Source organism: Arachis hypogaea, chromosome 3 (assembly GCF_003086295.3).
Source record: "Arachis hypogaea cultivar Tifrunner chromosome 3, arahy.Tifrunner.gnm2.J5K5, whole genome shotgun sequence".
Classification (NCBI taxonomy): Eukaryota; Viridiplantae; Streptophyta; class Magnoliopsida; order Fabales; family Fabaceae; genus Arachis; species Arachis hypogaea.
Window position 1 is genome coordinate 21,991,299 of NC_092038.1, and position 27,037 is coordinate 22,018,335.

The following is a 27,037-nucleotide window of genomic DNA, read 5'->3' on the forward strand; positions in this document are numbered from 1 at the left end:
CTTACTCAGATCCCATTCTCCTTCATTGTCTGTCCACTCCCAAACTAAGCTATTCTCATCAAATGTTGAGTTCTGGTTGTAGTTGATCAAGCATTCGCCTTTGTCCAACCAATAATCTGTCCAGAATTTTGTCGCAAGTCCATTAACTAAATAGTGAATGGTGTTTTCCTGGAAGGTTGTCCATAATTTGGTCATTTCTCTCCAAAGAGCTGAATCTGAATTTCTAGACTGAATGATGTCATCCATTCCTTGATCTTTCTCATATTTGTGGTTTAAAACTTCCGTCCATAAGGAGTTCGAATTATTCTTCCACCGCCAAATGACTTTTAGTAGAAATGCATCATTCATTAAGTTGAGTCTTCTGAATCCCAAACCTCCCTCATGCTTCGGTTGACATAAAGTTTTCCAGCTTACAAGATGCATTTTTCTCTTATTTTCCTCGTCCCCCCAGATGAACTTCCTTTGAATTTTTTCAATATCATTACATATTCCTTTAGGTATTCTGCTATGTTGCATTTCGTAATTGAGCATAGGGCTGATGGCCGCTTGAGCTAAGGTGATTCTCCCTGCAAGAGAGAGACAATTGCTCTTCCACCCCTTGAGCTTGTTTTGGACTCTATCCATGACATCCTTGTAGTTGTCTTTTCCTTTTCTGTTGTTGTTGATCATGGCTCCAAGGTATCTTCCGAGCTCCTTGCTTTCTTTAAACCCAGACATACTATACATCTCCTGCTTGATTTGATTAGAGACATTTCTAGTGAAAACTATAGAAGTCTTTGCTTGGTTTATCTTAAGACCTGAGGCATTACAAAAGGTGTTCATAGTGTCAATCACATTTTGAAGTTGAGTAGGGGTAGCTTCCGCAAAGATTAAAAGGTCGTCTGCGAAGAGAAGGTGGGAAATCTTAGGCCCCCTTCTTCCGATAGTGAACGGCTTCCAGTTATTCAGTTCAACGGTTTTTTCTATAAGTTGGGATAAGGCATCCATACATATCACAAAAAGATAGGGAGAGATGGGATCTCTTTGTCTGATTCCCCTCTTAGGTGAGAACTCCTCTGTCATGCTCCCATTCCACAACAGATTGTATTTAACTGTTCTCACACACTTCATGATAATGCCAACACATTTTCTAGGCATATTAATCTCCAACAGTCTTTTCTCTAAGAAATCCCAGTTGATTCTATCATACGCCTTCTCAAAATCAATCTTGATCGCCATGAATTTGGCTTTCCCTCTCATCCGTTTCATAGAGTGCATCACTTCCTTTGCTATAATAATGTTGTCCTGGATGTTCCTTCCCGGCACAAAACTGGATTGGTAAGGAGCTATGATGTCGTTTAAGGTTGGCTTAATTCTGTTGACAAGAATCTTGGTAATCACTTTATAGTTGACATTACATAGAGCTATCGGTCTGAACTGAGTGATAAATTCCGGAGTTTGAATTTTTGGGATGAGGGTTATGAGTGTTGTGTTGGCTTCTTCTATTTCTTCTGGGTTGTTCCAGCACCTTGTCACATGCTCCATCATCTTGTTTTCCACTATCTCCCAATTCCTTTTAAAGAAGAGGGCCGGAAAACCATCTCTTCCTGGAGCCTTCAAGGAACCAATGCTAAAGACTGCCTTCTTTGTCTCTTCTAGAGTTGGAGTCTTTATCAAATTCCTACAAAAAAACGAATCTATTTTAGGACTTGTTTGAGCAGTAAAATTTAAAGGAATAATGTTTACCTCATCCTGATATAGGTCTTTGAAGAACTGAACAGCATGATCCTTGGTTTCGGTCCCATTTTCTATCCATTCTCCCTGCTGGTTTCTAAGCTTGCTGATTTTATTTTTGGCTCTTTTAATGATAGTTTTGGTGTGATAAAATTTTGTATTGCGATCTCCTTCAACTATCCATTGAGCTCTAGATTTTTGGAACCAAAAGATCTCTTCCTTTTTGAGAATTTCTTCCATTTCTTGGTGTAGGTTTGCTTTCAATCTATCAAAAAATTTGTTTTTGCCATAGGTGGTGTGGCGTTGTATGCCCTTCAGTCTATTCATGATCTTTCTTTTTTGCTTGAAGATATTTCCAAAGGTGTCTTTATTCCAATGTTGAAGCTTCCCTTTTAAGTGGTAAAGGGTGGGGTTCAGGTTCTGATTAATGTTCCATTCCTGTTTAACAAACTCTTTAAAATTTGGCTGATGCTCCCATATAGCTTCATAACGGAACGGTCTATCCCTTCTTTGCATGACATCTCTACTTTGAAGAGTTATAAGAAGAGGGTGGTGGTCAGATCCAATCCTTGGGAGCACTTCCACCTTTGCTTCTTGAAATTTTGTCCTCCAACCGCATTAGCTAGGGCTCGATCGAGTCTTTTAAAGACTCTCTCTTGCCCCTCCCATTGGGGACCTCTCTAGGTAAATCTAGAACCAATGAATCCTAGATCAATAAGACCGCAGTCGTTAATCCAATTAGCAAAGGAAGTACAAGCTTTTTTGTCAATGTTTGCACCCCCTTTAGAAGAAAAATATTTAACTTTGCTATGAAAGCTACAAATCGGTGTCTTCGATTTGTTTTATTTTTTTTTTCAAACAATCACAAATCGAACGGTCCGATCTGTGATTTCAAAAATAAAAAAAATTTTAATGTTGAAATCGGACCGTTCAATTTTTATTTTAAAAAATAAAAAAATACAAAATACAAAACGGACCATACAATTTGTAGTTTTTTTCTCTTTAAACAAATCAGACCCTCTAATTTGTAGTTTATTTTTTTTAAACAAATCGGACCGTCCAATTTAAATAAAACACCATATTAAAAAAAACACCTAATCTTTCAATATTAATGTATTACACATATATTTAATCAATATAAAAAAAATTAGTCGATTTTTGCTTGTGAGTAGTTCGTAGTAGAAATAGATTGTTATTTTTTTTCTTTAATGAAACAAAATTAATTTTGATTTAGCAAAAGCAATTTCTAAGGTCTTTAATATAACCGAAACAACAATAAATAAAAGAGTTGAGACTAATAACAAGTCAATAATTATATATATATATATATATATATATATATATATATATATATATATATATATATGAGTTTGACTAAAAATTATCTACATTTCAATTTTCAACAATAACTAAGATTTGACTAATTACTAAATTAGTCTAAAATTTAAAAAACATAGTTTAGTTTTCTCAAAAATTTAATACATAAAAACATCTTTAAGATTTTTTTTCAATAGACAAATCAATTCCTAATTTATTTTTTTCATTTTTACTAAACAAAAAATGATGAAGTGACATGTTTAGGTGCCACATGACCCGTTACGTATCAGGGTGATACAGATAGATAAATAAGTCTGCACCCTTACATTCCATTCCCAATTGAAACCAATGCAACTCCTTTTCTGCGTCTCTCCCCGCTGCTAACTTCACTGGAGGATCCGTCGCTCCGTCGCATGTTCATGTCAGATCCTGCCTGATTGTCTCTTTCGCCACCGCTATAGCTACCGTAAAAGCACGCTCTATCTGAACAGAGCAAAAGAGGGCTTCGTTTTTGAACCCCGACGACATAATCCCTTCTTGTAGTTTTCTCTATGAGGTCCTTGATATTCTCGCTGGTGCCTCTAACTAGGAGATCAAGGCAGTATACTGATGACTCATCAGAATTTTCCACCCGGATGTGGCGGCGATCAATCAGAAAAGCTCATCAGCAAGTGAGTTTATGAGGATTTACGATACTTAATGTACTCTGTCAGATCCTGACAAGTGCGCAATACAATGGAAAATTATTCCGGCATCTGATGTAGATAATCTGACTGGAGAAACAATAATTGAAACTATAAGTGCCTACGAATTTGTGGAGCACCCATATTATTCCTGCTGTTTTGGTGATATTGTGTTCAAGGTTTAGAAACAGATTACTTTTCAAGCTGACAAGGATAATGCAAAGTCACTGACTTGGATGAAGATGATTATCTGAGAGGCAAGGATGGTCCTGTTTTGATAATGTTGTAGATTATCAGCACTCTCATAGACAAATCTTCCTTACGACGACTAGAAGCAACTGAGCTTTCTCCACTACTTGCCATTGGAACACGCCCAATTTCAGAACGTGAAAAATGTAGGTTTTTGATTTTCAGAGAACAAATACGAGGAAGGCAACAAGAAACGGCATCGTTCTGCTGACAAGGATAGGGACTTATTTGTTCATCTGCATCACCCGAACACGTAACAGGTCACGTGGGGTCTAAACGTGTCATAGTATTTCATCATTTTTCGTCGAGTACAAACAGGAAAAGTAAGTCAGGGATTGATTTGTTTGAAGAGAAAAATTTTAAAAATGTTTTTGTATATTAAATTTTTGCAGAGACTAAAGTGTCCGTTTGTAAAAATTTTAGGAACTAATTTAGGTAATTATTCATAAGATTTTTAATATATCAAACAATGATACATGATCTATTTATAGAGTTTCAGTCTTGTGTCGCTGGTTATTGAAAGAAGGAGTTGTCTCCTGTATACATATTATCTCTAACACACCCACTCCGTGTTGTTGTAGCTCTTCAAAAATGCACGAGAATTTTTACAAAATTTGCTGAACTCGAAGGCAACACGACTACCGCGTGTTGGTAGAGTACTGCCATACTACTGACGAATCTTATTCACCACGACTTCCGCGTGTTGAGTCTGCACCCACAAATGGGTAAAATACCCCAATATTAATATTGAGCAAAAACACAATGAAATTTTTCATATGAAAAATAAATTGGGTTTGAATCCTAACACATCGTTTGGTTTAAATGATTTTGAAAGGAAGGAAAATAAAAGAAAAGAAAATGGGTGGAAAAGTTCATTTTTCATTGTTTGGAACAGAAGAGAAAATGGGTGAAAAACCAAAAAGTTGGCATAGTGCCCATATAATTGTTTTTCTCTCAATACTACCAAGAAAACTGAAGAGAGAAGGCCAATGTTAATTTCATATTTACCCTTCTGACAACAAAAAACAAGATTTTTAACTCATTATGTGGAATTAATATATATAAAAGTAATAAAGTAATTTTCTCTTCATCCATATTTTTTTCTTATTTTCTTTCTTTTTATTTTCTCTTCATCCAAACAACATACAAAAAATTTATTTTTTCTTTTATTTTCTTTCCTCTCATTTTTCATCACACATCCAAACATAGTGTAAGAGAATTTTTTTAATGTTTAACAAAAGGAAAAGCCCATCACGTGGCACATGGTAACAAATATTTTTGTTCGAGGGTCATGTGACATTAAACCCCAGCATTAAGCATTCATTTATTTACAGATAAAAAAAAGGAAAAAAAAAACTATTTTTAGCACCTACCGTTAAAGCTTAGGGCCCCACTAACGCAGCATCCCACCAGATTTTCAAAAAGAGAGAAAGAAAGAAAGAAACAAAAGAACGCATACACACTATTTTCCTTTGCGTCTTTCTCCAACGGCTACTACAAACACCGCCAAAACAAATATGTTACTTCCATGAATCAATGTGGCTCAACAAAATTTGGCAACTCACAAAAACCAAAACGCTCATTTTACTCAATTACTCACTTCAATTCAATTCAACTCAAACTTTATTTATGGAACCTTCTGCACCCCCTTACTACCACCGTTACTACTCTGCTGACTCTAAATCTAGATCCAAGTCTTCGTCGCGATTGGCTCGCGTCGACGAAAACGGAAGACCCACTGCAGAGCCGCTTCGGATTTCACTTGATGTCGTTCACTCACCAACAAATTTGAAGCCGCCACCCCAGTCCTCGTCACCTTCCGCGCTGTCTCTTCTAAGGTCTCCAAATGGTTCTTCTAAGAAAAGTAAAGATGGCAGTTACTGTCTTCCAATCAGGGAGCTGCTTCTGCTTTCCCCCTCGCCTGCGAGGAGGTCCAAGCCGCGGTTCGACTCGCCTGCTGCTGCCGCAGAGGAGTTGCCAGAGGTTAATTCTGGGCTCCGGCGCAGATGTAAGAGCCGTGGGGTGCTGGGATCGCCAAGGAACTCTAGGAGGTCGAGGCGGCGGTCCGAGATTGAGACCAAGGAAGAGAAGGATGTTGCGATGTTTGGGGATGAGGTTTTGAAGCAGAGGAAGCGAAGGCATAGTGGAAGATCAAAGAAGGAGAGACTTAGCTTGGTCCCTTTTGTGCCCCCTTCAATTTCATCTCCAAGTAATGGCTACTTATTCTTTGTTACAAATTTACCTTTCGTTTTTTACTATTATTTTGTTTTTACATTAAATGGTCCAAATAGCATCACTATAAAAGAGATTTTACTTGATCACTGTTATGAGGTTTTCAATCAAAGGGAATAACTAATCTCAGAGCTATACTTGTGAAGATAGTATAGTTAAATATATGCAGAGTAACTTATATATGATTACCATGGTGTTCAGAAGCTGAAGAAGATAATGGAGGTGATCTAGTAGATAGTGTTGGGCAGTGGATGAATGATTTGATCATGTGGAAAGATGTATCAAAGACTACCCTATGGTTTGGTTTTGGATCTCTTTGTTTCTTGTCTTCTTGCTTCACTAAAGGACTGAACTTCAGGTTGTATGCAACTCCTCTCCCTAGGAGAAAACTCGTTTCTCTTTGGACACCAAGTCGACTTACTCTCTTCCCTGTTGCATATGAATGGGACGATTGTAGAAGAGAATAAGTTGGCTTGGTGTCCATCCAAAGTGATTTCAAATAATACAACTCAGATCGGAAAATTCTAAGAGGTTTCTGTGCTTTGTACTTGCAGCATTTTCTCGGCCATATCACAGTTGGCAACTCTGTTGTTGGGAGTTTCCTTTATCTCAAATTCACTTTGTCAAAGGTATGAAAACTTCCTTTCACAACAATGTTTCTTTCTCTTCATCTATCTATTAATGTTGGCTGTACTCTCAAAATTTGTATGCTTGTGTTCAGGAACCAGGTTGAGAAAATGAGTAAAGGCAAGCTGAAAGAAGATGATATTTTACACCTTGCAAAGTTGATTCTTCCTGCTCTCAATTTCGCCATTTCAAAGACTAGAGAGCTGTTCTCAGGAGAGCCATCCATGACGCTGAAAGTAATCGTCCTCAGAAAAGTTTTCATTTCAAAAAATCATTCTAACATTTTTCAAAAAATTTCCAAAATTAGTAATTATAAATGGCTGGTTGCAGGTTGCTCCTTTTCTTTTACTAGGAGCAGAGTATGGCCATCTCATTACAACATGGAGGTTGTGTGCCATTGGTAAGTACACCAATTCTATAACATTTTCAAGAAATGAATGATCAATGTCTTAATTTTTCACTACATTTGCCAATGCATACATATCTTGCTAAATTATTAAATCTATACAATCAGGATTTTTTGTCAGCTTCATTGTCCCAAAGCTCTATTCTAGCTACTCTGCTCAAGTAAACCAGAGAGGTATGCATTATTCCAGCCAATTACAAAGATATTCTCTCTCGCTCTCGGCATTGTATAAGATATGGTTTTATGTTGTCTGCAGCTGAGTGCTTGAAATTGCGATTGTTGGACACATGGAATGCTTGCACTCATAAGAAGATCGTGGTAGCATCAGCATTGATAACCTTCTGGAATCTATCTACAGTAAAGACTCGAGTCTTCACAGGTAACTCATTTGCAGCCTTCTTCATAAGGATAAATGGCCTTTGAAAGAAGTAAAAATAGAAAAGATGCATTAATAGTATCAAGATCTCATCTAACTTGAATATGCATCAAGACAATGTTTACCTTCGATGGACAATGATTCTTAGAGTATCATCTGCTGCCTTCAGGACAGTTTAATTCACATCTGCATTTGACAACATTGTGTAATTTTTGCTTATCAAGTAATTATTTTTTTGCAGCTTTTATTTTGCTCGTAATATTCAAATATTTTCGGACACAAGTGGTGGAACAACTTGAAGACAAGGAAGCACCGGTGGACGACAAGTTAGACCAGCAGGCATTGCTGGTGGCAGAACCAGAAGAGGAGAAGGAACCAGAGCAGGCTTTAGTGGTTGCAAAGCAAGAGAGCCAAATCTAGCAACTAAGTTTATCTAGCTATCTGTTGAAATTGAACCACGAATATGCCTTGTGCACCTATAGATAGGGTATTTCTTTGTAGTTAAGGGAGTACTGAATGGCATTTCGTTGTATCTGAGTGAAAAATAAAAATGTACTTCCATAGTCATGTATCAATATGTAAGAATAAATCCTAACCAGCTGACATCCAAATTATCAGCATGTAATCAGCTGATATTATTCTATAGAAAGAAAATTTCGTATGTTGCTTTTCAACAACCACTACATTCCTAAGAAGTAATAGTACAAAGTATTTCGGGAAAAACCTGTCATCCTAATGGTATTAGTACCAATGACAACTGCCTTTTGTCTCCATTCCCTTTTGGAGCCTGATTCCTGTAAGTGTGTGAGTAAGAGGCTCTTGCTCTCTCGCTTGAGGCTTTAAGTTTCATTATTGCTGCTAAATCAAATACATATGGAGATGGACTAAACACATAAAAGCAGGACTATATATCTCCAGAATCAGTTCTCTCAACAAGCTGTTGATTATCAGATGTTTTAAACTTAAAATATCTTGATTTAAATGCGCATTATCGATAAACTCACACAGCAGATGGTTCATTACTTACAAGTATGCTGTAAGAAGCTGCTGCCTCTTCTCCAATTCTTTTCTTAAAGCCCCACTCATAATTTTTTCCTTCTGCCTGTGCTTCAGCATGCACGTGTGCTTGTTAGTAAGCATTCAATACTTTAAATTTATTTGAAAGAGCTTCTCAGTTTAATATGTGAAACATCTTAGATCTCTATATCTTATATGTTTCATGTAGGAACTTAGATTCAGTTGGCAAAACTCTGGTCAAACCCCAGACAGTTATATAAATAAATTTCTCAATGTTTACATTCATGTTACGAAGAAATCAAAATTTGTTACCTTATTGAGTTATTGTACACAGCACAGACTAAACAGAAGAAAAAACTATGTCAGATCAACCATACTGTATGCCGGAATTTTCTGAATACCAGCCTCCGTTATTTCTTTCCTTAGATCAAAGGCATGACTCCATCTTCCCTTCTCAGCATTAATGCTTGACAACAACACATATTGACCACAATGTTGTGTCTGCAATTTAAGTAGCTTTCTTCCGATTTCTTCTCCAAGTTCAATTGCTCCATGAATTCTACATGCACCCAAAAACGCTCCCAATACGGAGGCATCAGGCTCAAAAGGCATATTTCTTATGATGTCAGCTGCTTCCTGCAAATGCCCTGCCCTACCCAAAAGATCAATCACACACCCATAGTGCTCCATTACTGGTTCGACTTTAAAGTCGTCTGACATTGATCGGAACAGCTCCAATCCTTCCCTGACAAATTTCCCTCGAGCACATGCTATAAGAACTGCTACTAAGGTAATGCTATTTGGTTTCAACCCTTCTATCTTCATCTTGTCAAACATATCCAGAGCCACTTTCTCCCTACCATTTGAAGCAAGTGAAGAAATCATTGCATTCCAAGTGCAGACCTCTTTGGAAATCATTACTTTGAAGACATTAATAGAATAATTCAAACAACCCATTTTCCCATAGAGATCTATCAACGAAGTTCCAACAAAAACTCCAAGGCTACCATTCACCACCAGATACCCATGCACTTGCTTTCCAAAATCAAGAGCTGGTTTACCATCTAATTTGGCACATGAAGAGATCACACTCACATAAGTAGCCTCATTAGGCTTCACCAAACAATACAACACATCCCGGTGACGCATCATCTTTGCAAAAAAATTAATTGCAGCACCAAATTTCCCATTCAATGCAAAACCATTCACAATTGTTGTCCAAGATACAACATCCCTGTTTGGAATGCTATCAAAGAGACATAAAGCAGTTTCTGTGTCCCCATTAGTGCACAAAGCATTGAGCATAGCATTACAAGCAACGAGGCCCGGCTGGAGCATTTCATCGAACACCTTGCATGCACCAGCAATGTCATTCTTTCTTGCATAGAGGGCAACAAGGGTGGTCCCTATGAAGGGATCAGACAAAATGCCGCGCTTATAGGCCTGCGAGTGAAGGGCAGTGCCCAAATGAGGAAGGAAAGTAGCAGCAGTGGCAGCTTTGAGGATTGGAGGGAAAGTGTGGCTGTTTGGTGAAGCTTGGTTCCCAAGCATGTGTGTGAAAAGGACAATAGCCTTGTGTGTGAAACCACCACAATGGTAACCTCTAATAAGGGCATTGAAGATTTGGGTGCGCTTCCATTTGAGGCTTGATGGTGCATTTGGGTTGTGAAGTAGGTAACCATTGGTTATCAGAATTGAATGGATTTGCTTGATTTGTTTTGGTTTCTTGATGCAGAATTGTGCGAGTTGCAGCAATCTCTCATGTGAATGACTCATAAGACTAATAATAATAAGTAATATAGTTGGTATTTGTGTATAGGTTGCAAATAATCATGATTTGAACCAACCAAAAGTTCTTTCTTTGAGACCAAATTTCATGTTAGAATATGATTACTGATTCGACCAAAATTCAATTTTTACCCTTTAGACCTCACTCGTCGAAGTTATTGTTGTTTGAAGGAACGAAGCCTTTGTAGCATTTTGTCTCAATTGCGATAGTCTTTGCTCTTTGGCCTCTCAGCTGAAAACCAGGAAAATAATTAAAAAAAAAAAAACGAAATCCAGTTTTTATTTTTATTTTTTAAAATTCAGAGGGAAAGTTCGGAACATGAAACGGTGCGTTTTTAGGTATGAGTTGTGCTGCCTATAAAAGCAAGGAACGGCGCGTTTTGTGGTTAATTTGAGATTTTTCATTTCTTTTTTGTGCGTGCGTGGAATGGACGCACTTGGGGGTGGGCATTGCGGGTTATGGAACTGGAACCCGTTATCGAGGAAACCGAGGCCGTCTCAAGGGCGTCGTATTCGGTCCAATTCCGGTTCAACCGGCGGCCAGGGTTACAGGTTTCCGTTGAAACAGGCGGTCACCGCTGCCTCCCTTTCCCTCGCCGGCGACACAATCGCACAGATTAGAGACCGTTGGTGCAAAGCAAAGGCTGTTAATAAGCACAGCAATGACCCTCAGGTAAGTAAGTAGAATCATTTTCATTCATTTTATTTTAAGCAACTCTTGTTTTCTTCCATTTAAATTTATTTATTTTTTTCCACTTTCTTCATTGAGCTGAGTTTTTGTTTTCTAGAAATTAGTCTTAGTCGCGGGTTTATTGAACATGTAGAACCGGACCAAGTTCTAAATACTAGAGTTTTTTTTTTCTTTTAATTAACTCGTTGTTTTGAATTACTTTATTTTATTATCAGATTTTAAAATTATTACCATTGTTATTGTATGAATTTGAACGGGGATATCTTGTGCTTTGGCTATAAATAGTTTTCTGGATTGCTCTGTATAATGCATCGTATAAAATAGAATTCTCTTTGGATCTTTTTTTTCCCCTGATTTTTATTGTTCTTATGGTTATTTTTGCACAATGATTAATATTTACAAAAATAAATGAATACTATTATAATTTATATTTAGGAGCAACACTAGTTTTATGGTTGGAAACTTATTATATAAGTTGATTATAACATCTTTGCACACGTCAGGGTTAATACACTGTTTAATTAATGTCATCAAATTCACAATGGGGCTTTATAGATCTCTGATCTTCAAACCTACTAAAACATCAAATTCACATAAGTAGTCTCATGTTTTGAATGAATATAATACAAAGATGAAATTTGAAATATATTTTTAAATCAATTACTATATCTGGAAATAATGTTTGGAATTGAAAATGATTTGATTTACTTCATATAAAATTTAAAACTATTGATTTACTTAATATAAAATTTAAAACAAAATCTTATTGATTTTTGTTGAATTTCAAAGCTAAAGCTATTCAATCCATTGGGATTTATCAATTATTTGTTTTTAATTTTCTTTTTAGAAAGAGTTTTAAAATCAAATCTGCTCCCTCTTTAATTCATTCCAAACACTGCAGTAGATACCATTTTAATCCCATTGTAGAATGCATTTTCTTTGAGATGTTATGTTTGCCTTCTCAAAGAAAGATAAATGGTTAGAGATAATTTTGGATTGGCTATTTTGTTAGTTAACAAAAGTGTTTCCTCATAGGATGCGTTGAGCCAAATTTCAGACCATGATTGGCTACGAGCTCTGCGAATGACGTCTTATGGATTCCTTTTATATGGCCCTGGTTCTTATGCTTGGTACCAATGGCTTGACCGCTTTTTGCCGAAACCATCGATTCAGAACATTGTGTTAAAGGTAGTGCTATGTGCTTCACTATGAGTTAAGCATCCTGCTAAATAGTAACTCTAGTGAAAAGTAGATATTTTTTAATGTCTTGATTCCTTGAAATCTTTAAAATCACTAAACTCTTTCTTTGTTGGTAGTTAGGTGGATGTTTAGGAATATTGAGAAATTATAGAGTGCTAATGTAGCACATGCAATGTATAAATTGACATTTGAGCTAAATAATATGAGCAGTTGAGTATAGTTCACCTGAGTGCTTTGGGAGCACATAATAATTTCGAAAGGTATCTTTTAGGAAGATAAATCAATTTTCACTTCGTTTATTATTTTTATTTAATTTAATTTATAGAAGCAAGCAACATTTGTTAAGGATACTTTCTAATTCTCTCTGTGTTTTTACTCTGCCTTTTTGCAGGTTTTACTAAACCAGATTATATTAGGTCCATGTGTCATTGCTGTTGTTTTTGCGTGGAATAATTTATGGCTAGGGAAGGCCAAAGAGCTTCCACAAAAATACCAAAGAGATGCTCTTCCAACATTACTTTATGGTACAAACCTCATCAACTGGTTGTTACTCCCTTTGTTTACTTAGATCTGTTAAAAAACAATAAAAAAACCTCTTAAGAAAAGTGTTGTATTAATCTTGCTTATATAATAACATCATAAATGGTTCCTATTAAAACAAACTTATTCAATTAATATAATTAGTATCACAGTTAACACTACTTTGTGGGAAGAAAAGAATTGATAGTTTAATACTTCTATGATCTTAGAAATTTACAGATATTCTGAAAGTATAAAATGTTTAAAATTTGACAGATATATTGAAACGAAGTGAGTATTTATGATCACTTGACTTGCCAATGCTTCTGTATTTGATATCCATTGATGTGAGCCTTTATGTCTAATTGGTTTCCACAGGATTTAGATTCTGGATCCCTGTCAGTGCATTAAATTTCTGGTGCGCATATTATTTCAACTTTGTCTTTCATTTATTTTATGTATGTGTTTTTCTTCTTTTGCAATCTTCTACTTGTGAATGCAAATAGCTTTGGTTTAGAAACCACGTTCAGTGAGCTGTGTGCCTTCGGTATTCTTACATCTTAATTTGAAAAATAATAATGTAAAGGAAAAACTTGCTAAGTTGCTCTAGGAAAATTTTTAAACCGATGCAATTTACAAAATACCTTCATAGAACAATGAATTTTCATTTTCACCTATCAAGTAATAAATTCCCAAGTTCCCCTTCCTGTTCTAGGAAATGATTATGGAAGCATCTTTTCTATGACGTGATAAGAAGCTTAATACTTCTTGATACCATAATGAAGAATTATGGGAAATTATTGTTAGATGGATTTCGTAATTTAGTTTTGAATCTTACTCTTACAGAATAGAACTTCCCAGATGTTATAGTGTAAGTTTCAATAATCATTTCACTTGTAAGTATATTCTTGACTCTGAAAATATAGCAAATATTGGCTTAAAAGAGGCACAAGAGAAGATTTAACAAGGGAAAAACAGATTTATTTTTACTTTTTGATGTAGTTATTATCATAAAATATTGATTATAATTCCATGGATTCATAGGATTTAAGATATTTTATGGTTAAGTGAGTGTACATTTTCACAGTAAATTATATGTAAAATCTATAGTTATTGTGTTTTCTTTTTTAATTTTTTATTGAATGTTTTGTCATTTTAGTTAGTTATGTTTTGGTATGACATGGTGCTCAGGATGACCTTAACAATAAAATTTTTCTGCCACCAAGTTGAATATTGTAGTGGTTGCCTTGTATAATGTATTGTTAGCCAACATGATAGTTTATATTATGTTTTGAATCCTTGTTATTTAATGCATAATGTGCATATTACTATTTACAACTTCCCATCTAATTAATTAATGTCTTGCTCCTTTCAAGTTCTTGTGGCTTTTTTCATGTGTCACGTTAATTATATTGAGCTCATGAATAATAATTCTAAAACGATGGAGAGAGATATTCGTATTCATTAATTCTCGTTTGTTGTACATCTTGATGTGGATATTTGGGTCCCGTAATTGATGATAATAATATTAAGTAAAAAGTCCATAACAAGGAGTGGTTAAAGTCCCTATTTCTGATCAGGCATACATTTCCACATTAGAAGCTTTCATTTGGGGTTGGTCGATTGTGGTACAATCTCATCAACATCAGCAATGAGATGTATGATGCTGTTCAACACTATATCATGCCAATTCAGTTTGTGACTGTAATTATGAAACCTAGTGACCTTGAATATCTTATGGATGATAAATTTCTTGTGCACCATATTTTAGGTCCTTGCAAATATGATTTACTGAGAATTTGTTTTGATACACAAAAGGAGGAGTGGGATATTAACCATGATTTCTATCCCTAATCTAGAGAAAGATAGGAGGAACATATCTTATTTGATACCATGATACTAACTTGCCATAAGAAATCTTCTAAGAAGATATGAATAAATCTAAAGGAAACAATAGTATTGAGAAGAGTGTTACAACATCTTAGTAGTGCCTTGGCCCATATATCATATATGATATTTAAATTAAAAAAGTAAGTTGAACTGATGGTTTCATGAGAAGGTAGGTTAAGTCAAACTGAAAAACCTTCAAAATTTTCAAATAAGCCAACAAATTAAAGGTGAAATGTATGCTTTCAGTTACTATGAATCTGATTTGGTTGATGTTCCTTTAAATTCACGATGGATTGACATGCTTGCATGGAAATCTAAATTCATAGGATTAGTTGAATTACATTTGAATCAAGATTTATTTTGTATACTGTCCACGTGACATTTCATTTGTTAGTCAAAACTCGATAACTTTGTTTTTTTTTTTTTTTGATTGAAAATGGATCTTGTGGTTCTAGCGATATTGGCAAGCTGTTAAGGTGATGGTTTGCATTGTGTAACTATTGACTCTAGTATCTTTGTTTACATTTGCATTGTGTGGCTTTAGTGGCATGAGATAAAAGACAAAATACATTTTTAAAATAAAAAGAACTGTCAAAATTATCATTATTATGTTACTAAAGTTCTGTCTTTAGATTGTATATGGAAGAAGGGACAAAAATACATCTGAAAGTTCACACGCTGGACACGATTACACTTCAATCATTTAATGAGTCACGCGTGCACATTATTTATATATTTCGACGGATACATTTACCCTTCCGACCATCGGCGTGTGGCGGTGTTAAATGATTGAAGTGTAATTGTGTCTAGCGTGTGAACTTTCAGGTGTATTTTTGTCCCTTCTTCCTAACCAAAATAAACACGAAAAATATTGTGTCCGCCGGAGTATATAAATGGTGTGCACGCATGACTCATTAAATGATTGAAGTGTAATCGTGTCCAGCGTGCAAACTTTCAGGTGTACTTTTGTCCCTTCTTCCATTGTATATTAATGACATCTTTTAAATGTAAAAGAAAAATTGTTGACAAAATACATTATTATGCTTGCTCTTGAACCTTCTCAAGGAATTAGCAAATAACTAGATGCCTCAGAATTGATCTACTTGAATTTAAAAGAATATGTACTGGTAGATTTAATATCAAATGCAAGCATGACTCACCGACATTGTTAACCTTCTTAGCTTCAATGAAATTTAGGGCTTTTGTGATGAACATGCCTTTTTTATTCTTTATTTTTCTATATCAAGACTTTTGTTTTTCCTTGGATTTTCTTCTCTTTATGGGGCAGGCTTTTTACTGCATGGCGAATATCCTATTTCCCTTCTGGGTATGGTAAGAAAATCCATTACATATTGCTTAACACCACCATTTGCATCATACCTCATTGATGGAACTATTCGTAATTCGTAAATTGACTAGTCTCAGCTTACTGCATACTTTTCTCTAATGGAAGCAAAATAAATTTTGGGTAAAAGTCAGTGCTCTTTGATTTGTGTTTGTCCACTCTTTGTGATAAGCTTTATACACAGTACTTTCATTAGTTAAGGGAGGATCATTTCCCAAAGTTATGGCAATACCTTATTTCCTAAGAACTAGCTCAATATCTTCCTATTGCCCTTTATTGCATGTCAAGAAGCTCAACATAGTTAGCAGTGCCGTTTATAATAAAGCAAGATGTTACACTGGAATTTATTTGAAGGGAAATGTAGAAATACAATAGAATAGTAAAAGACAATAGAGAAACTTTGAGAGTCCTCTTCTCTTCTAGCCTAGGTCTTTTCAAATCTTTTCCTACGTCTCACCTAATCAGCTCCTTCTTTTATTGCCTTCCCTCAAATTAATTATCATAATTAGCATTCAACTCCTACAATTATGCCTCCCTGATTCTCTCATCTGACTAATCTGATTCTCTCATCTGACTAATCCAATCATCAATTATTATCACTTGTGATTACACATTTCTCGTGCCCTATTATTCCTCCTTTTTTTATTGCTTCTTCTAGAATAATGATAAGGTAAAGGGATTATTATTTTCCCTGTTTTAGCTGCCTTTGCTGCTGACTCAGCATTCTCTCTCTCTCTCTCCAGGGTATGTAACAATACCTTCCCCTTGAAGCATCACCTTGTCCTCAAGGTGAAAGGAAGGAAAGGCTTCTTGAATTGCAGCTGTTGCTTCCCACGAATTCTCGAATTCTGGAAGGTCCCTCCACTTGATCAACACCTCCAATTTACCAGCCGCATTTTTCCTAACAGCTAGGATTTCTTAGGGTTCAGCTTGTAGTTCATACTCTTCTGTTAGAGTCGTAGGAAGTGGCTGAATCTGAGCAGTGGGCTTGACACACTTCTTCAATAAAGAAACATGGAAGACCGGATGCACCCGAGCTCCTTCCGGTAATTTAAGCTTGTAGGCAACCTGCCAATCTTCGCAAGAATCTCATAAGGGCCATAGAATCTTGCACTCAGCTTTTGGTTGACCCTTTTTGCCAAGGTCTTCATTCGATAAGGCTGCAGTTTGAGGTACACAAACTCTCCTGGATAAAAAGTGACGTCCCTCCTCTTCTTATCAGCATGTCCTCATTTGGTTTTGGGCCCTTTCTAGTTGAAACCTCAATTAATCCAACATTTAATTCCTTTTCTCCATAAGATTTCTTGCTTCTTCAACCGCAGCTTCGCCCTGACCCCGCAACAGAACCGGGGGTTCCCTTCCATAAAGGGCCTTGAAGGGGGTCATTTTGATCGACCCATGATAATTGGTGTTATACCAATATTCTGCCCAATTCAGCCATCGGGGCCATTGCTTTGGTGTAGACCCCACAAAGCACCTGAGGTAAGTTTCCACGCACTTGTTGACCGCCTTGCTTTGCCCATCCGTTTGGGGATGATGGGCTGAGCTCATCTTTAATGATGTGTCTGCTGCCTTGAAGATTTCGGACCAGAAACCACTCATGAACAGCCGGTCACGGTCGAAAACAATCGATGTAGGGACCCATGAAGTCTCACCACTTCTTTCACAAACAGGTCTACAACTTCCTTTGCTGAATAAGGGTGAGATAAGGGAAAGAATGAGCCTACTTCGTCATCCTATCGACGGCAACGAAGATGGTGTCTTTCTCTTGTGCCTTTGGTAGGCCTCCAATGAAGTCCATAGCTATATCCGACCAAATATTTGTCAGAATAGGGAGTGGCTATAGCAGCCCAGCTTGGAGTCAAGGTGGAATGTTTGTTCCTTTGGCATACTTCACATTGTCTCACGTAATCCATGAAGGCCTTCTTCATTCCTTCCCAATACAGTACTCCAGCTATCATCTTATAAGTTCGAAAAAAACCAGAATGTCCTCCCAACTTTGTGTCATGGAATTCCTCCAATATCTTGGGAATCAACTTCGAATGCCTTGGAATAACCAAATGCCCTTGGTGCAGCAACCTCCCATTTTTCAATGCATATCCAGCAGTAATCTCCTTGTGCCTCATTACCCAACTTGAATTGATCCTTTTTCAGTAGTTGTGTAAGGGGCCAAGTATGCCTCCATAATTCTTCACGAAACAACCGGTTAACCCAAGGAATCCCCTCAACCCTTTGAGGTCCCTTGGAACTGGCCAATCCACCATGTCTTGAACCTTTTTGGGTTCTGCTGCCACTCCTTCTTTAGATAATGTGACCCAGGTATTCAATACGTTCTTGGGCGAATTTGCATTTCTTCTTATTGAGTTAGAGCTGGTTGCGCCGGAGGACTTCAAAAATCTGCTGCAAATGACCCCAATGTTCTTTCAAACTCAAGCTATAGACAAGTATATCTTAAAAAAAAAACAAAACAAACTTCCTCAAAAATGGCCACAACACCTGATTCATGAGTGCTTGGAAAGTGGAAGGAGCGTTTGTGAGCCTGAAGGGCATCACGAGAAACTCATAGTGTCCTTCATGAGTTCGAAAAGCGGTTTTGTGGATGTCATCTTCTCTCATCCCTATTTGGTGATAGCCGGACTTGAGGTCTAGCTTAGAGAATACGTTTGCATTTCCCAATTCGTCTAGCAGCTCATCAATCACCGGAATTGGGAATTTATCAACTATGGTCTCTCTGATTCAATGCTCGGTAATCTACGCAGAATCGCCAGCCTCCATCTTTCTTTTTAACTAGGATCACCGGACTTGAGAACGGCTAGTGCTCGGATGTATGATGCCAGAATTCAGCATCTCTTCTACAATTTTCTCAATCTTGGTTTTCTGATATTGTGGGTATCTATAGGATCTGATGCGAGGAATCTCTGACCTTTCCTTCAAGATGATTGCATGGTCCTTCTCGCGTTTGGGTGAGAGGCCTACAGGGGTCTGAAACAAGTCCCCATATTGTTGCAGAAATTGTTTAGCTTCAGCAGAAATCACCTCTTGCTCTTGCTCCTTGGTGGCAGCAACCTTGGTGGTGATCACATAACCCTCCCCATCACTTTTCAGAGCGTGCAAAGTCTTCTTCCATGAAGCCCTGCTTCTGCTCAAGGAAGCATACTTTTTAGTTGCATCTCCCTGCCACCTTGCTTCCAGCTCAATGTTAATTCTCTATAATCTCCCACAAACCTCCCTAGACTCGCCAGCCATCCTACTCCTAACACCACTTCCGAACAACCCAGCTTCATTACAAAGAAGTTTTGGACTATTTGGACCCCTTGAATATTCAAGTGAACTCCTTCACAACCTTCATTCCCCTTTTCCACAGCACCGTTCCCCACCTCCACTTGAAACTCCCTTATATTTCTCACCGGTAACGCTAGCCGCCTAACCACCTCGGTGGCAATGAATTTGCCGAAGCCCCAGGGTCAATGAGCACCACCACTGTTCTGCCTTGAATCTCCCCTTGGACCTTAAAGGTCTTGTGAGTAGTAAGTCCCCAAACTATTCCCAGGTTTCTTTGCGTTCATGCTGCAGCCTCAAACTCTCGCCTATACTGAGCGACATCCTCCACCTATTTCACCTCTAGTAACGGAGCCATGGGGTTGAGAGCAGCTCCAGGTTGAAAACATTTCAATAAGTCCTCCTTGAATCGTCTCCATCTCTGAAATGGTGTGTATTCTTTCCACCACTCCATCCATGCGAGAACCTCTCCCTCCAAAGCAAGAGTGACAAAGTCCATCCTTTCTGCCGGAACCACCTGGGTGACACGAAAATATCTTTCCATCTTCACCAGCCAGCCATTTGCATCATCTCCCGAGAAGATGGGAATGTCAAGCTTTCTAGTAGGCTCAAATCTCCTCTGTTCTGTTTCACCTTCATTATTGCCACCGCCTCTGCCTTCTGAACCTTCTCCATCTCCCCCGTTTCTCCCTCCAGCCCCGTTTCCTCCCCGGTCATGGTGTTGTTGCGAAAGCATTTCCCTCACCTGTCTCAGCAGGTTGGTGGATAAGAGTTCAAATGATCGGTTTTAAGCTTCCAGCGAACGATTCTGAGCCTCCCTCATCTCCTCTATTTGCTTCTCCAAGACTTCCAACCTCGACTCCATGGCAGCTCGCGTGGAAACCATGCACAGAACACCTAAGATTGGTGCTTTGATACCAGTTGTTACACTGGAATTTATTTTAAGGAAAATATAGAAATATAATAGAATAGTAAAAGACAACCGAGGAACTTTGAGAGTCCTCTTCTCTCCTAGCCTAGGCATTTCCAAATCTTTTCCTACCTCTCACCTAATCAGCTCTTCCTTTTATTGCCTTCCCTCAAATTAATTATCATAATTAGCATTCAACTCCTACGATTACGCCTCCCTGATTCTGTCATCTGACTAATCCAATCATAAATTATTGTCACTTATGATTACACATTTCTCCTGCCCTATTATTCATCCCTTTTCTTTATTGCTTCTTCTAGAATAATGATAAGGTAAAGGGATTATTTTCTTCCCTTTTTTAGCTACCTTTGCTGCTGACTCAGCATTCTCTCTCTCTCCAGGGTATGTAACACAAGGATAACAGTCTTTGTTAGTAAGGAAAATATTTTCAGTTCATGGTAAAAGTTACAAGTAGACAAGGCCAACAGATCAATTAGTGAATGGACAAGGCCATGATTATAAAGATCTGATATTTGAGGGCAGAAGAATTTTACTGTTGAGGTAGTCGTCTCAAATACTATGCTGCCCATCTAATTAACCCCATGGGTTAGTCAAGCCAAAACCAACTCAAGTTGCAAAATATCTCAAAAAATGAATAATTTTATTAATTTTACGAGTGAGTCATTATACAACTCACTTAACTAATAAAGCTATCCACAGGGATAAACAGATTGTGATTTCCGTTTCCACAGTGTATGCTGAGTTATTGCATGTTACAGCACTGTGTCTCAGAGAGTTTGGATGGGAAACTTGGTTTTTGCTGTTAGAATGCGACACCAGTGCCAAACCCTAGACAATTGACTGTGATATAGTTCAGTTAATTCACCCACCAACTAGTAAGTGGTGGCCCTTCATCTCTAAACATATTAGGATAAAGTCTCTTGCTGTTAGAGAAATGATTAAGAAAACATAAATATGTGATTGTTGCCCATTGAGATATTATTTCTCTATGTGGATATTATTTGCTAGCCATTTGCAAATAGAAAAACACCTAAAGTATCCATGTTTCATGGTCATTGTTGATAAGGTGCTTTTATTATGAAGTGATTGGTGAACTAAACTTTGTATATTTTACTATTTGCGTATGGCTAGCAAATAGATTTGCAAACTTAAGTGATCTCTTCACACGGTTATTATTTTTCGGCTATTATTTTTAGCTACAATCATTTAATCGTAGAGTAGCATACAATTTTTTATTTTTCCAGAAACTTTTAAGCTAACAAAATTCCTAGAGTAGTTTATATGGTTATTATTTTTAAGCTACTGTTATTCAACATTAATCTATAACCCAACCAATGTTGCCCAAGTAGGAGAATATACTAATATTTTTGTGTTCATATTTTGATGGAGTAGGGGATATTTTGTTTTTACAAGAATGGGTAAAATGGCTAGTTTGATGATTCTATGAACATTAGTATTATTATAATGAGATTGTTGTGAATTTTGGATTTTATTTGTTATTTGAATTCTATATCTATATATCTGTACAGGGTCGTGCCTCTTCAAGCACGAGTAGCTTTCATGTCAATGGGCTCAATATTTTGGAATTTCTACTTGTCATCAACCATGACCAAGTAAAATGCATGCTGTGTTAGCAATTTTGCATTCTTTCAAATCTGTTCAAGGTATTCATCAGTCATTACTTCCAATTTATGTTTTGGTTTGTTATAACTTATTGCAAGTCTTTGTCCTATGATATCTTTTGCAGATTGATCAGAGTCTAACCGATTTGGGTGACAGACAGAAAGGGGGTAAATGTGCAAATGGCTTCCATGCTAACATTTGTCAAATGTGCAAAAGATTTTACCCTCTTCTGAGAAACTGATGATAGCAAGAGAACCATTGTAATTGTAATTGTAATTGGAACTTTTTCTTTTGTCTTTTTCCCATGAAAATTGGAGTATAGGTATTACCTATCCCAGAAAGGAGAAAAAAATGGAATATGTGTCATCACATGCGTTATTTTTTAATGGAAATCTCACATTTCTCAAGAGTACTGTGTGACAGTGTCACCCTCTTTACAATGTTCTAAAGATAAATAGCAATTTTGCTCTGGCACTTTTCAGATGGGCTAATATAACTGAATAAGTTTGTCTTTCTCATTTTTGGAATTTTATGATGTGCAAAAGAATTACAAATTAGCTATGTGCTCCAAAAGATTTTTATAAGAATGTTGTAATATTTCTTGATGATAACTAAAAGACATTATAGAAACAATTTAGGTATAAAATGAAAAAATGACAAAGTTGGAGGGAAATAAAATTTTTCCCAACTTGTGGCTTTTGAGTTTGTACTAATGTTTTCCTAATTATATATAGGATGATTTTTCCCCCCTTTAAATGTGTGAAGAATGAAGAATCTATAAGCAATAGAGGTGATGATATTCGATGGAAAAAAAAAAAGAGGCGGAAAAATCTGTGAACACTAATTCTTTTTTTTTTTTTACCAAAACTATTAAATTTACATTGTCTGGGAATTTGGAAACTCCTGAATATGATCAAGAGCAAAAAAAATTCCCTTACATCAAGAAGCTAGTAAACTCCTGTGTCACATAAATAAATAAATAATAACATAAAATGTACAATAATTTTGTAGCCGAAGAAAAGTAGGGATTGGATATGCCTTTTTCATCAACTCCTCCAAATGAGCAAGGAAAAGCTAAGATTGGGTATATGAAAGAAGGTTCCCACTAAATATTCTCAAGCTGGCAAATAATCCACATAATTGCAGTTTGTAAGGAAGAAAAGACCTTCGTTTATTGCTCTCCTTCTTAAGTCTGTTCATCACGTAAAATTGTTCATGAGCTGATACTCTTTTCTTTTCCTTCCTTCCCTTTGCCTTTGTTTTCTTATTCGTTGATGCTGGAAAAGTTCGACCGTCCTTCCCATCATTGTAGTTTTGACGCTTCAGGTGCCGGCGTAGCCGCCACAAATTTAAGAATGAAATCGAGCTCTTCTTATTGCACCTCTTTTTCGAATCCTCGACTACTTCCACCTCCAAATTCGTCATTTTCTTCGACAACTCGCAGATTATTGGTTTAGGTACTCCTTGTGATTTAGAAGCTAAAGGAAGAACATTGCAATGCTGCTCAACAAAGAACCTCTCCGGCGATAGCCCAAGAGGTGATGATATCACATTACCGTTTCTCGTGGCGAATTGCCGGAGAGGTGATGATATCACATTACCATTTTTCGCCGTGATCATATGAGATTGGTGGAGAACGGGAAAGATTGGTTTGATTAGACCGTTGTCAAATATCTCTTCCGCAGTTACAAATGTCTCTTTTAGACTTTCAAAGCATGGAAAACTAAAATCTTGCTCTTGTTCTTTAAGTTTTTCAGCGTCATGGTTGACTTTGAAATTGAATGTTAAATCTTGATGGCATTTTTCAGGAAGTGGTGCAAATTCATCGGAATCAAAGAATGTATGAGGAAAAGGGAATGCGGGAAGGGTTTCCATTGCCAGCATTTTCAAGAACTTGTGCTGAAGAACTTGTACTTTCTTTTCTTTGGTTTGGAGGGCGTGATAATAAAGATGATGAAAGTTTCTTTTATATAAAGTGTTGGAACGGTTTTTTTTTTTTGTTTTATTGTAACAGTAGTGATTGGATATGAAGGGGAAAATGTGAAGAGGAGAGTAAAAACGTTAGTAAGGTGTATAATACGGTTCTTAGCCTATATGTCCAGATTATCAGTTTTTAATCCTTTCATTCTTTTTTTGTTATTTGAAACCGAAAATGAATATTTTACCAAATTTCTACTATCTTTTGGATTTTGGACGTTCCTTTATTGTAAGCACTTACGAAGATAAGACAGCTAGTATATGCTAGAATCTAAATGTTTAAGTTATATTACCTAAAATAATTTAATTAAAAAAAATTAAAACAAAAAATAGTTCCAACGAGAAAATATTTGTATTGAAAACGGCAAAACAATATTTGAGTATAGAGAATTTTATACCAACTAATTTAAGTGGAGAAAATACATTTACTTGCTATTGCTATTAGGGGGTGTACATGGCTCGGCCCGGTTGGGCTCCGAATACTTTAGGGGCTAATTTAATGTAATTTCATCGGGTGTAGGGTCGGGTAAGAGTCTCAAAAATAGACCCGATCATTATTTCGAGTCGGGTCCAGGTCATAATTCGGGTCACCCGAATTCGGCCCGGTCATCATACACAGTTAATATTTTGTGTTATTAGTGATGGATGATGGTTATTCTTATGTGGAATTTAAATATTATAAACCTTAATATTTTGTGTTATTAGTAATTATAAGTTAATGTTTTATGTTTAAAATACATAAGACTTTAGACTAATGCATGATATTGTGTTATTTGTATTGATTTAAATATTTGGTGTTATTAGACAATATTAGTATTAATTATGGTTATGCTTTAATTTTAGAGAAGAGTTGGTTCTTGTTATATTTTTTAAGTGAATTTTACTATGTGAATTGTGAAATAATGGTTGGAGATTAGGTGATTTTTATATATTAAAGACCTAATTTTCATCCGGCCCGAAAGTGCGTAAATTTTATCAGATCTAGAGTTGGGTTAGGATCTAAAAATTAGGCCAAATCTATATTTCAGGCCGAATCTAGATTAAGCCAAACCCGATGTGACCCGGCCCATGTACACCTCCTACTTGCTATATTACTTAATTAGTAATACATGCTTGTTTCTCCTTTAGCAATGCGGTAGTACTTGCATGTTATAAAAACAAAGAGAAGGGCTAGGGATTTTTTAAAAATAAATAAATTAAATATTTTATTTATGAATATAGATAATTTATAGTCTATTTATTAATTTGTATTCTTTTACTTATCTTATTTACAGTATTTTATTTACAGTGTAGACGAAATAAGCTTGTATATATCTCATTTACACTATAAACGAGATAAGACACGTTTATCATTACACGTATCACGTTTGCACACATAATACATGATGGAGAGCGATCAATACGTATCTCGTTTATACTGTAAACGAGATATGCACAAACTTATTTTGTTTACATTGTAAATGATATATTAGAAAAATTAACTCATTTACAGCGTAAACGAGATAAAGTATAACGAAACTCGAGCAGCTATAAAAGAATATGCAACCATTTGTATTCTCCACAAATATTTCACTTCTTTTTCTCCTCTCTTTTTCTTCAATAAATTTAGTAAAAATGTCTAGTGGTGATGGATATGTTGTTGTAAGTGTTTCTCCCAATTGTCTTATGAGAAACATTGGGGTTATATTTGAGTTTGATAACCCTATTCTATTACGTATTCAGAAAGTAAATTCTTTATCTGAGCTAAAGAATCTAATATTGACGAACCTTATGCTAATGGGACAAAAGAGTTTGGAAGAGTTGAGTATAGGTTGCTAGCATTGATAGGAGATGAAGTTTTTCGGTTTCGTCTATTTTGGCTAGATGGCGATGAGCATGTGACCTCATGTTTGATATTCATGGAAAAATTATGGTAGAACAAATGATGGAGTTTTCTGTGGAGGTGGGTGATGTTGGTGGTGGTGGTTCTGGCCACTTGAATTTTGTCCAGCATGACCCACCTCTTGCACCACCACTGCTACAATGTGCTAGTCCAATGGTAGACATGGAAGAGTTTGATGAGGAGTATGTTTCCAATAGCAACGATAGTGCTTCTTCTGAGGTTGATGATGATGAGAATTTTGTACCAGAGACTCCATCCGGTGCTTTAGTTCGGTATCTTTCGCCTGCCCTGTAACCAATTCCAGAGTTATCAATTGTACTCAATCACTATCATACATTGGACTCGGACACGATGCACGAGAAAATTTTATTTTTCAATATGGGTAGGGATAATTACAACATAGATGGTGGTTGTGTTGAGTTTCGCATTGGTCACATATTCAAAAGTAGATAGCCAGTTATGCAAGGTTGAAGAATTACAGCATTCGGAAAAGTGCTGAGTATCAAGTTAGGAGTTAGATCGATCAAAGTACCATGTACACTGTAGAAAATTTGTAGCAGGATGTCCTTGGATTCTTCGTGTTGTCCTCCAACAGAATCTCAGATATTGGTAAGCCTTACTTTATATTATAATGTATATTTTCATTTATCATGATTATTTTGGTTTTAAATGCCTACCGATTATAGTTTAATTCGTTAGGGAAGTGCGTAAATCTGGTGGTGCACACACCTGTTTAGCCCTCACTATGTCTCAGGACCATCGACAGTTAGATAGCATTCTCATTTGTAGTGACATTCTGTCCCTCACACAGTCCAGCCCATCAATTACTATCCATGTTCTACAAGGTGCAGTTAGGCAAAGCTATTACTTCAAACCCTCATACATAAAGGTCTTGATGGCAAAGCAAAAGGCAATTACGTAGATATACGGTAATTGGGATGAGTCATATAATAAGATGCCAAAGTTGCTGCAAGCATTGCAAAGTTGTTGTCTCGGAATAATATGTTATTTTCGGGAGGTACCGTACTATGATGGCCACTTGGTGGCATGCAACTGCAGCCAATTTGATAAGGTATTTTAGGCTTTTTCTCTTTGTGTAAAGGCTTTCAAGAATTGCAAGCCTTCCGTCTGTGTCGATGGCACGCATCTGTATGGCAAATATGACGATGTATTGCTAATTGCAGTGGCACAAGACGATAACAATAACACCCTTCCTATGGCATTTGTAATTGTCGAGTCTGAGACTACGGAGTCCTGGTCGTTCTTCCTTACCAACCTGAGATGACATGTGA

The 27,037-nt window shown here is 36.6% G+C and overlaps 4 protein-coding genes across 7 annotated transcripts; 2 read left to right on the forward strand and 2 right to left on the reverse strand.

Annotated features, from left to right (window-relative positions):
• The first annotated feature begins 5,429 nt into the window (after positions 1 to 5,429).
• On the forward strand, positions 5,430 to 8,280 carry LOC112789832 (reticulon-like protein B17). Its single transcript, XM_025831903.3, has 8 exons — positions 5,430 to 6,171; positions 6,396 to 6,552; positions 6,749 to 6,823; positions 6,916 to 7,057; positions 7,152 to 7,221; positions 7,336 to 7,401; positions 7,484 to 7,606; positions 7,845 to 8,280. The coding sequence occupies exons 1-8, from the start codon at positions 5,499 to 5,501 to the stop codon at positions 8,021 to 8,023; spliced, it is 1,485 nt and encodes a 494-aa protein (XP_025687688.1). The 5' UTR covers positions 5,430 to 5,498; the 3' UTR covers positions 8,024 to 8,280.
• On the reverse strand, positions 7,151 to 10,529 carry LOC112789833 (putative pentatricopeptide repeat-containing protein At1g10330). The gene is made up of 4 exons (XM_072232568.1): positions 8,933 to 10,529; positions 8,631 to 8,705; positions 7,729 to 7,789; positions 7,151 to 7,644 (listed from the first exon to the last, which is right to left on the reverse strand). Exon 1 carries the CDS (start codon positions 10,394 to 10,396, stop codon positions 8,978 to 8,980), a length of 1,419 nt encoding a protein of 472 aa, XP_072088669.1. The 5' UTR covers positions 10,397 to 10,529; the 3' UTR covers positions 7,151 to 7,644; positions 7,729 to 7,789; positions 8,631 to 8,705; positions 8,933 to 8,977.
• Positions 10,530 to 10,695: 166 nt separating this feature from the next.
• LOC112789834 (uncharacterized) lies at positions 10,696 to 22,293 on the forward strand. Of its 4 annotated transcripts, none has more exons than XR_003196425.2 (7): positions 10,696 to 11,081; positions 12,135 to 12,287; positions 12,691 to 12,823; positions 13,197 to 13,236; positions 15,997 to 16,040; positions 21,793 to 21,927; positions 22,011 to 22,293. XR_003196425.2 is itself a non-coding variant. In XM_025831906.2 (7 exons), the coding sequence occupies exons 1-6, from the start codon at positions 10,836 to 10,838 to the stop codon at positions 21,878 to 21,880; spliced, it is 699 nt and encodes a 232-aa protein (XP_025687691.1). In that variant the 5' UTR covers positions 10,696 to 10,835; the 3' UTR covers positions 21,881 to 21,927; positions 22,011 to 22,293. The 4 variants fall into 4 exon arrangements, 3 of the variants coding, with proteins under 3 accessions (XP_025687691.1, XP_025687692.1, XP_025687693.1); XM_025831906.2 differs by having other exon boundaries at positions 15,997 to 16,035; XM_025831907.2 differs by lacking the exon at positions 15,997 to 16,040.
• A 667-nt stretch (positions 22,294 to 22,960) lies between these two features.
• On the reverse strand, positions 22,961 to 23,761 carry LOC112774600 (uncharacterized). Its single transcript, XM_025818468.1, has one exon. The coding sequence runs from the start codon at positions 23,759 to 23,761 to the stop codon at positions 22,961 to 22,963; it is 801 nt and encodes a 266-aa protein (XP_025674253.1).
• Positions 23,762 to 27,037: the final 3,276 nt, after the last annotated feature.

What these genes read in the sequence shown, in the direction of transcription:
- LOC112789834 (XM_025831906.2), top strand. Translation starts at nt 10,836, where the DNA reads ATGGACGCACTTGGGGGTGGGCATTGCGGGTTATGGAACTGGAACCCG. An exon ending in AGCACAGCAATGACCCTCAG is followed by an intron (nt 11,082 to 12,134) that starts GTAAGTAAGTAG and finishes GTTTCCTCATAG; the next exon opens with GATGCGTTGAGCCAAATTTC. An exon ending in TCTTCCAACATTACTTTATG is followed by an intron (nt 12,824 to 13,196) that starts GTACAAACCTCA and finishes TGGTTTCCACAG; the next exon opens with GATTTAGATTCTGGATCCCT.
- LOC112789833 (XM_072232568.1), bottom strand. Translation starts at nt 10,396, where the DNA reads ATGAGTCATTCACATGAGAGATTGCTGCAACTCGCACAATTCTGCATC.
- LOC112789832 (XM_025831903.3), top strand. Translation starts at nt 5,499, where the DNA reads ATGTGGCTCAACAAAATTTGGCAACTCACAAAAACCAAAACGCTCATT. An exon ending in CCCTTCAATTTCATCTCCAA is followed by an intron (nt 6,172 to 6,395) that starts GTAATGGCTACT and finishes CATGGTGTTCAG; the next exon opens with AAGCTGAAGAAGATAATGGA. An exon ending in TCAAATTCACTTTGTCAAAG is followed by an intron (nt 6,824 to 6,915) that starts GTATGAAAACTT and finishes GCTTGTGTTCAG; the next exon opens with GAACCAGGTTGAGAAAATGA.
- LOC112774600 (XM_025818468.1), bottom strand. Translation starts at nt 23,761, where the DNA reads ATGGAAACCCTTCCCGCATTCCCTTTTCCTCATACATTCTTTGATTCC.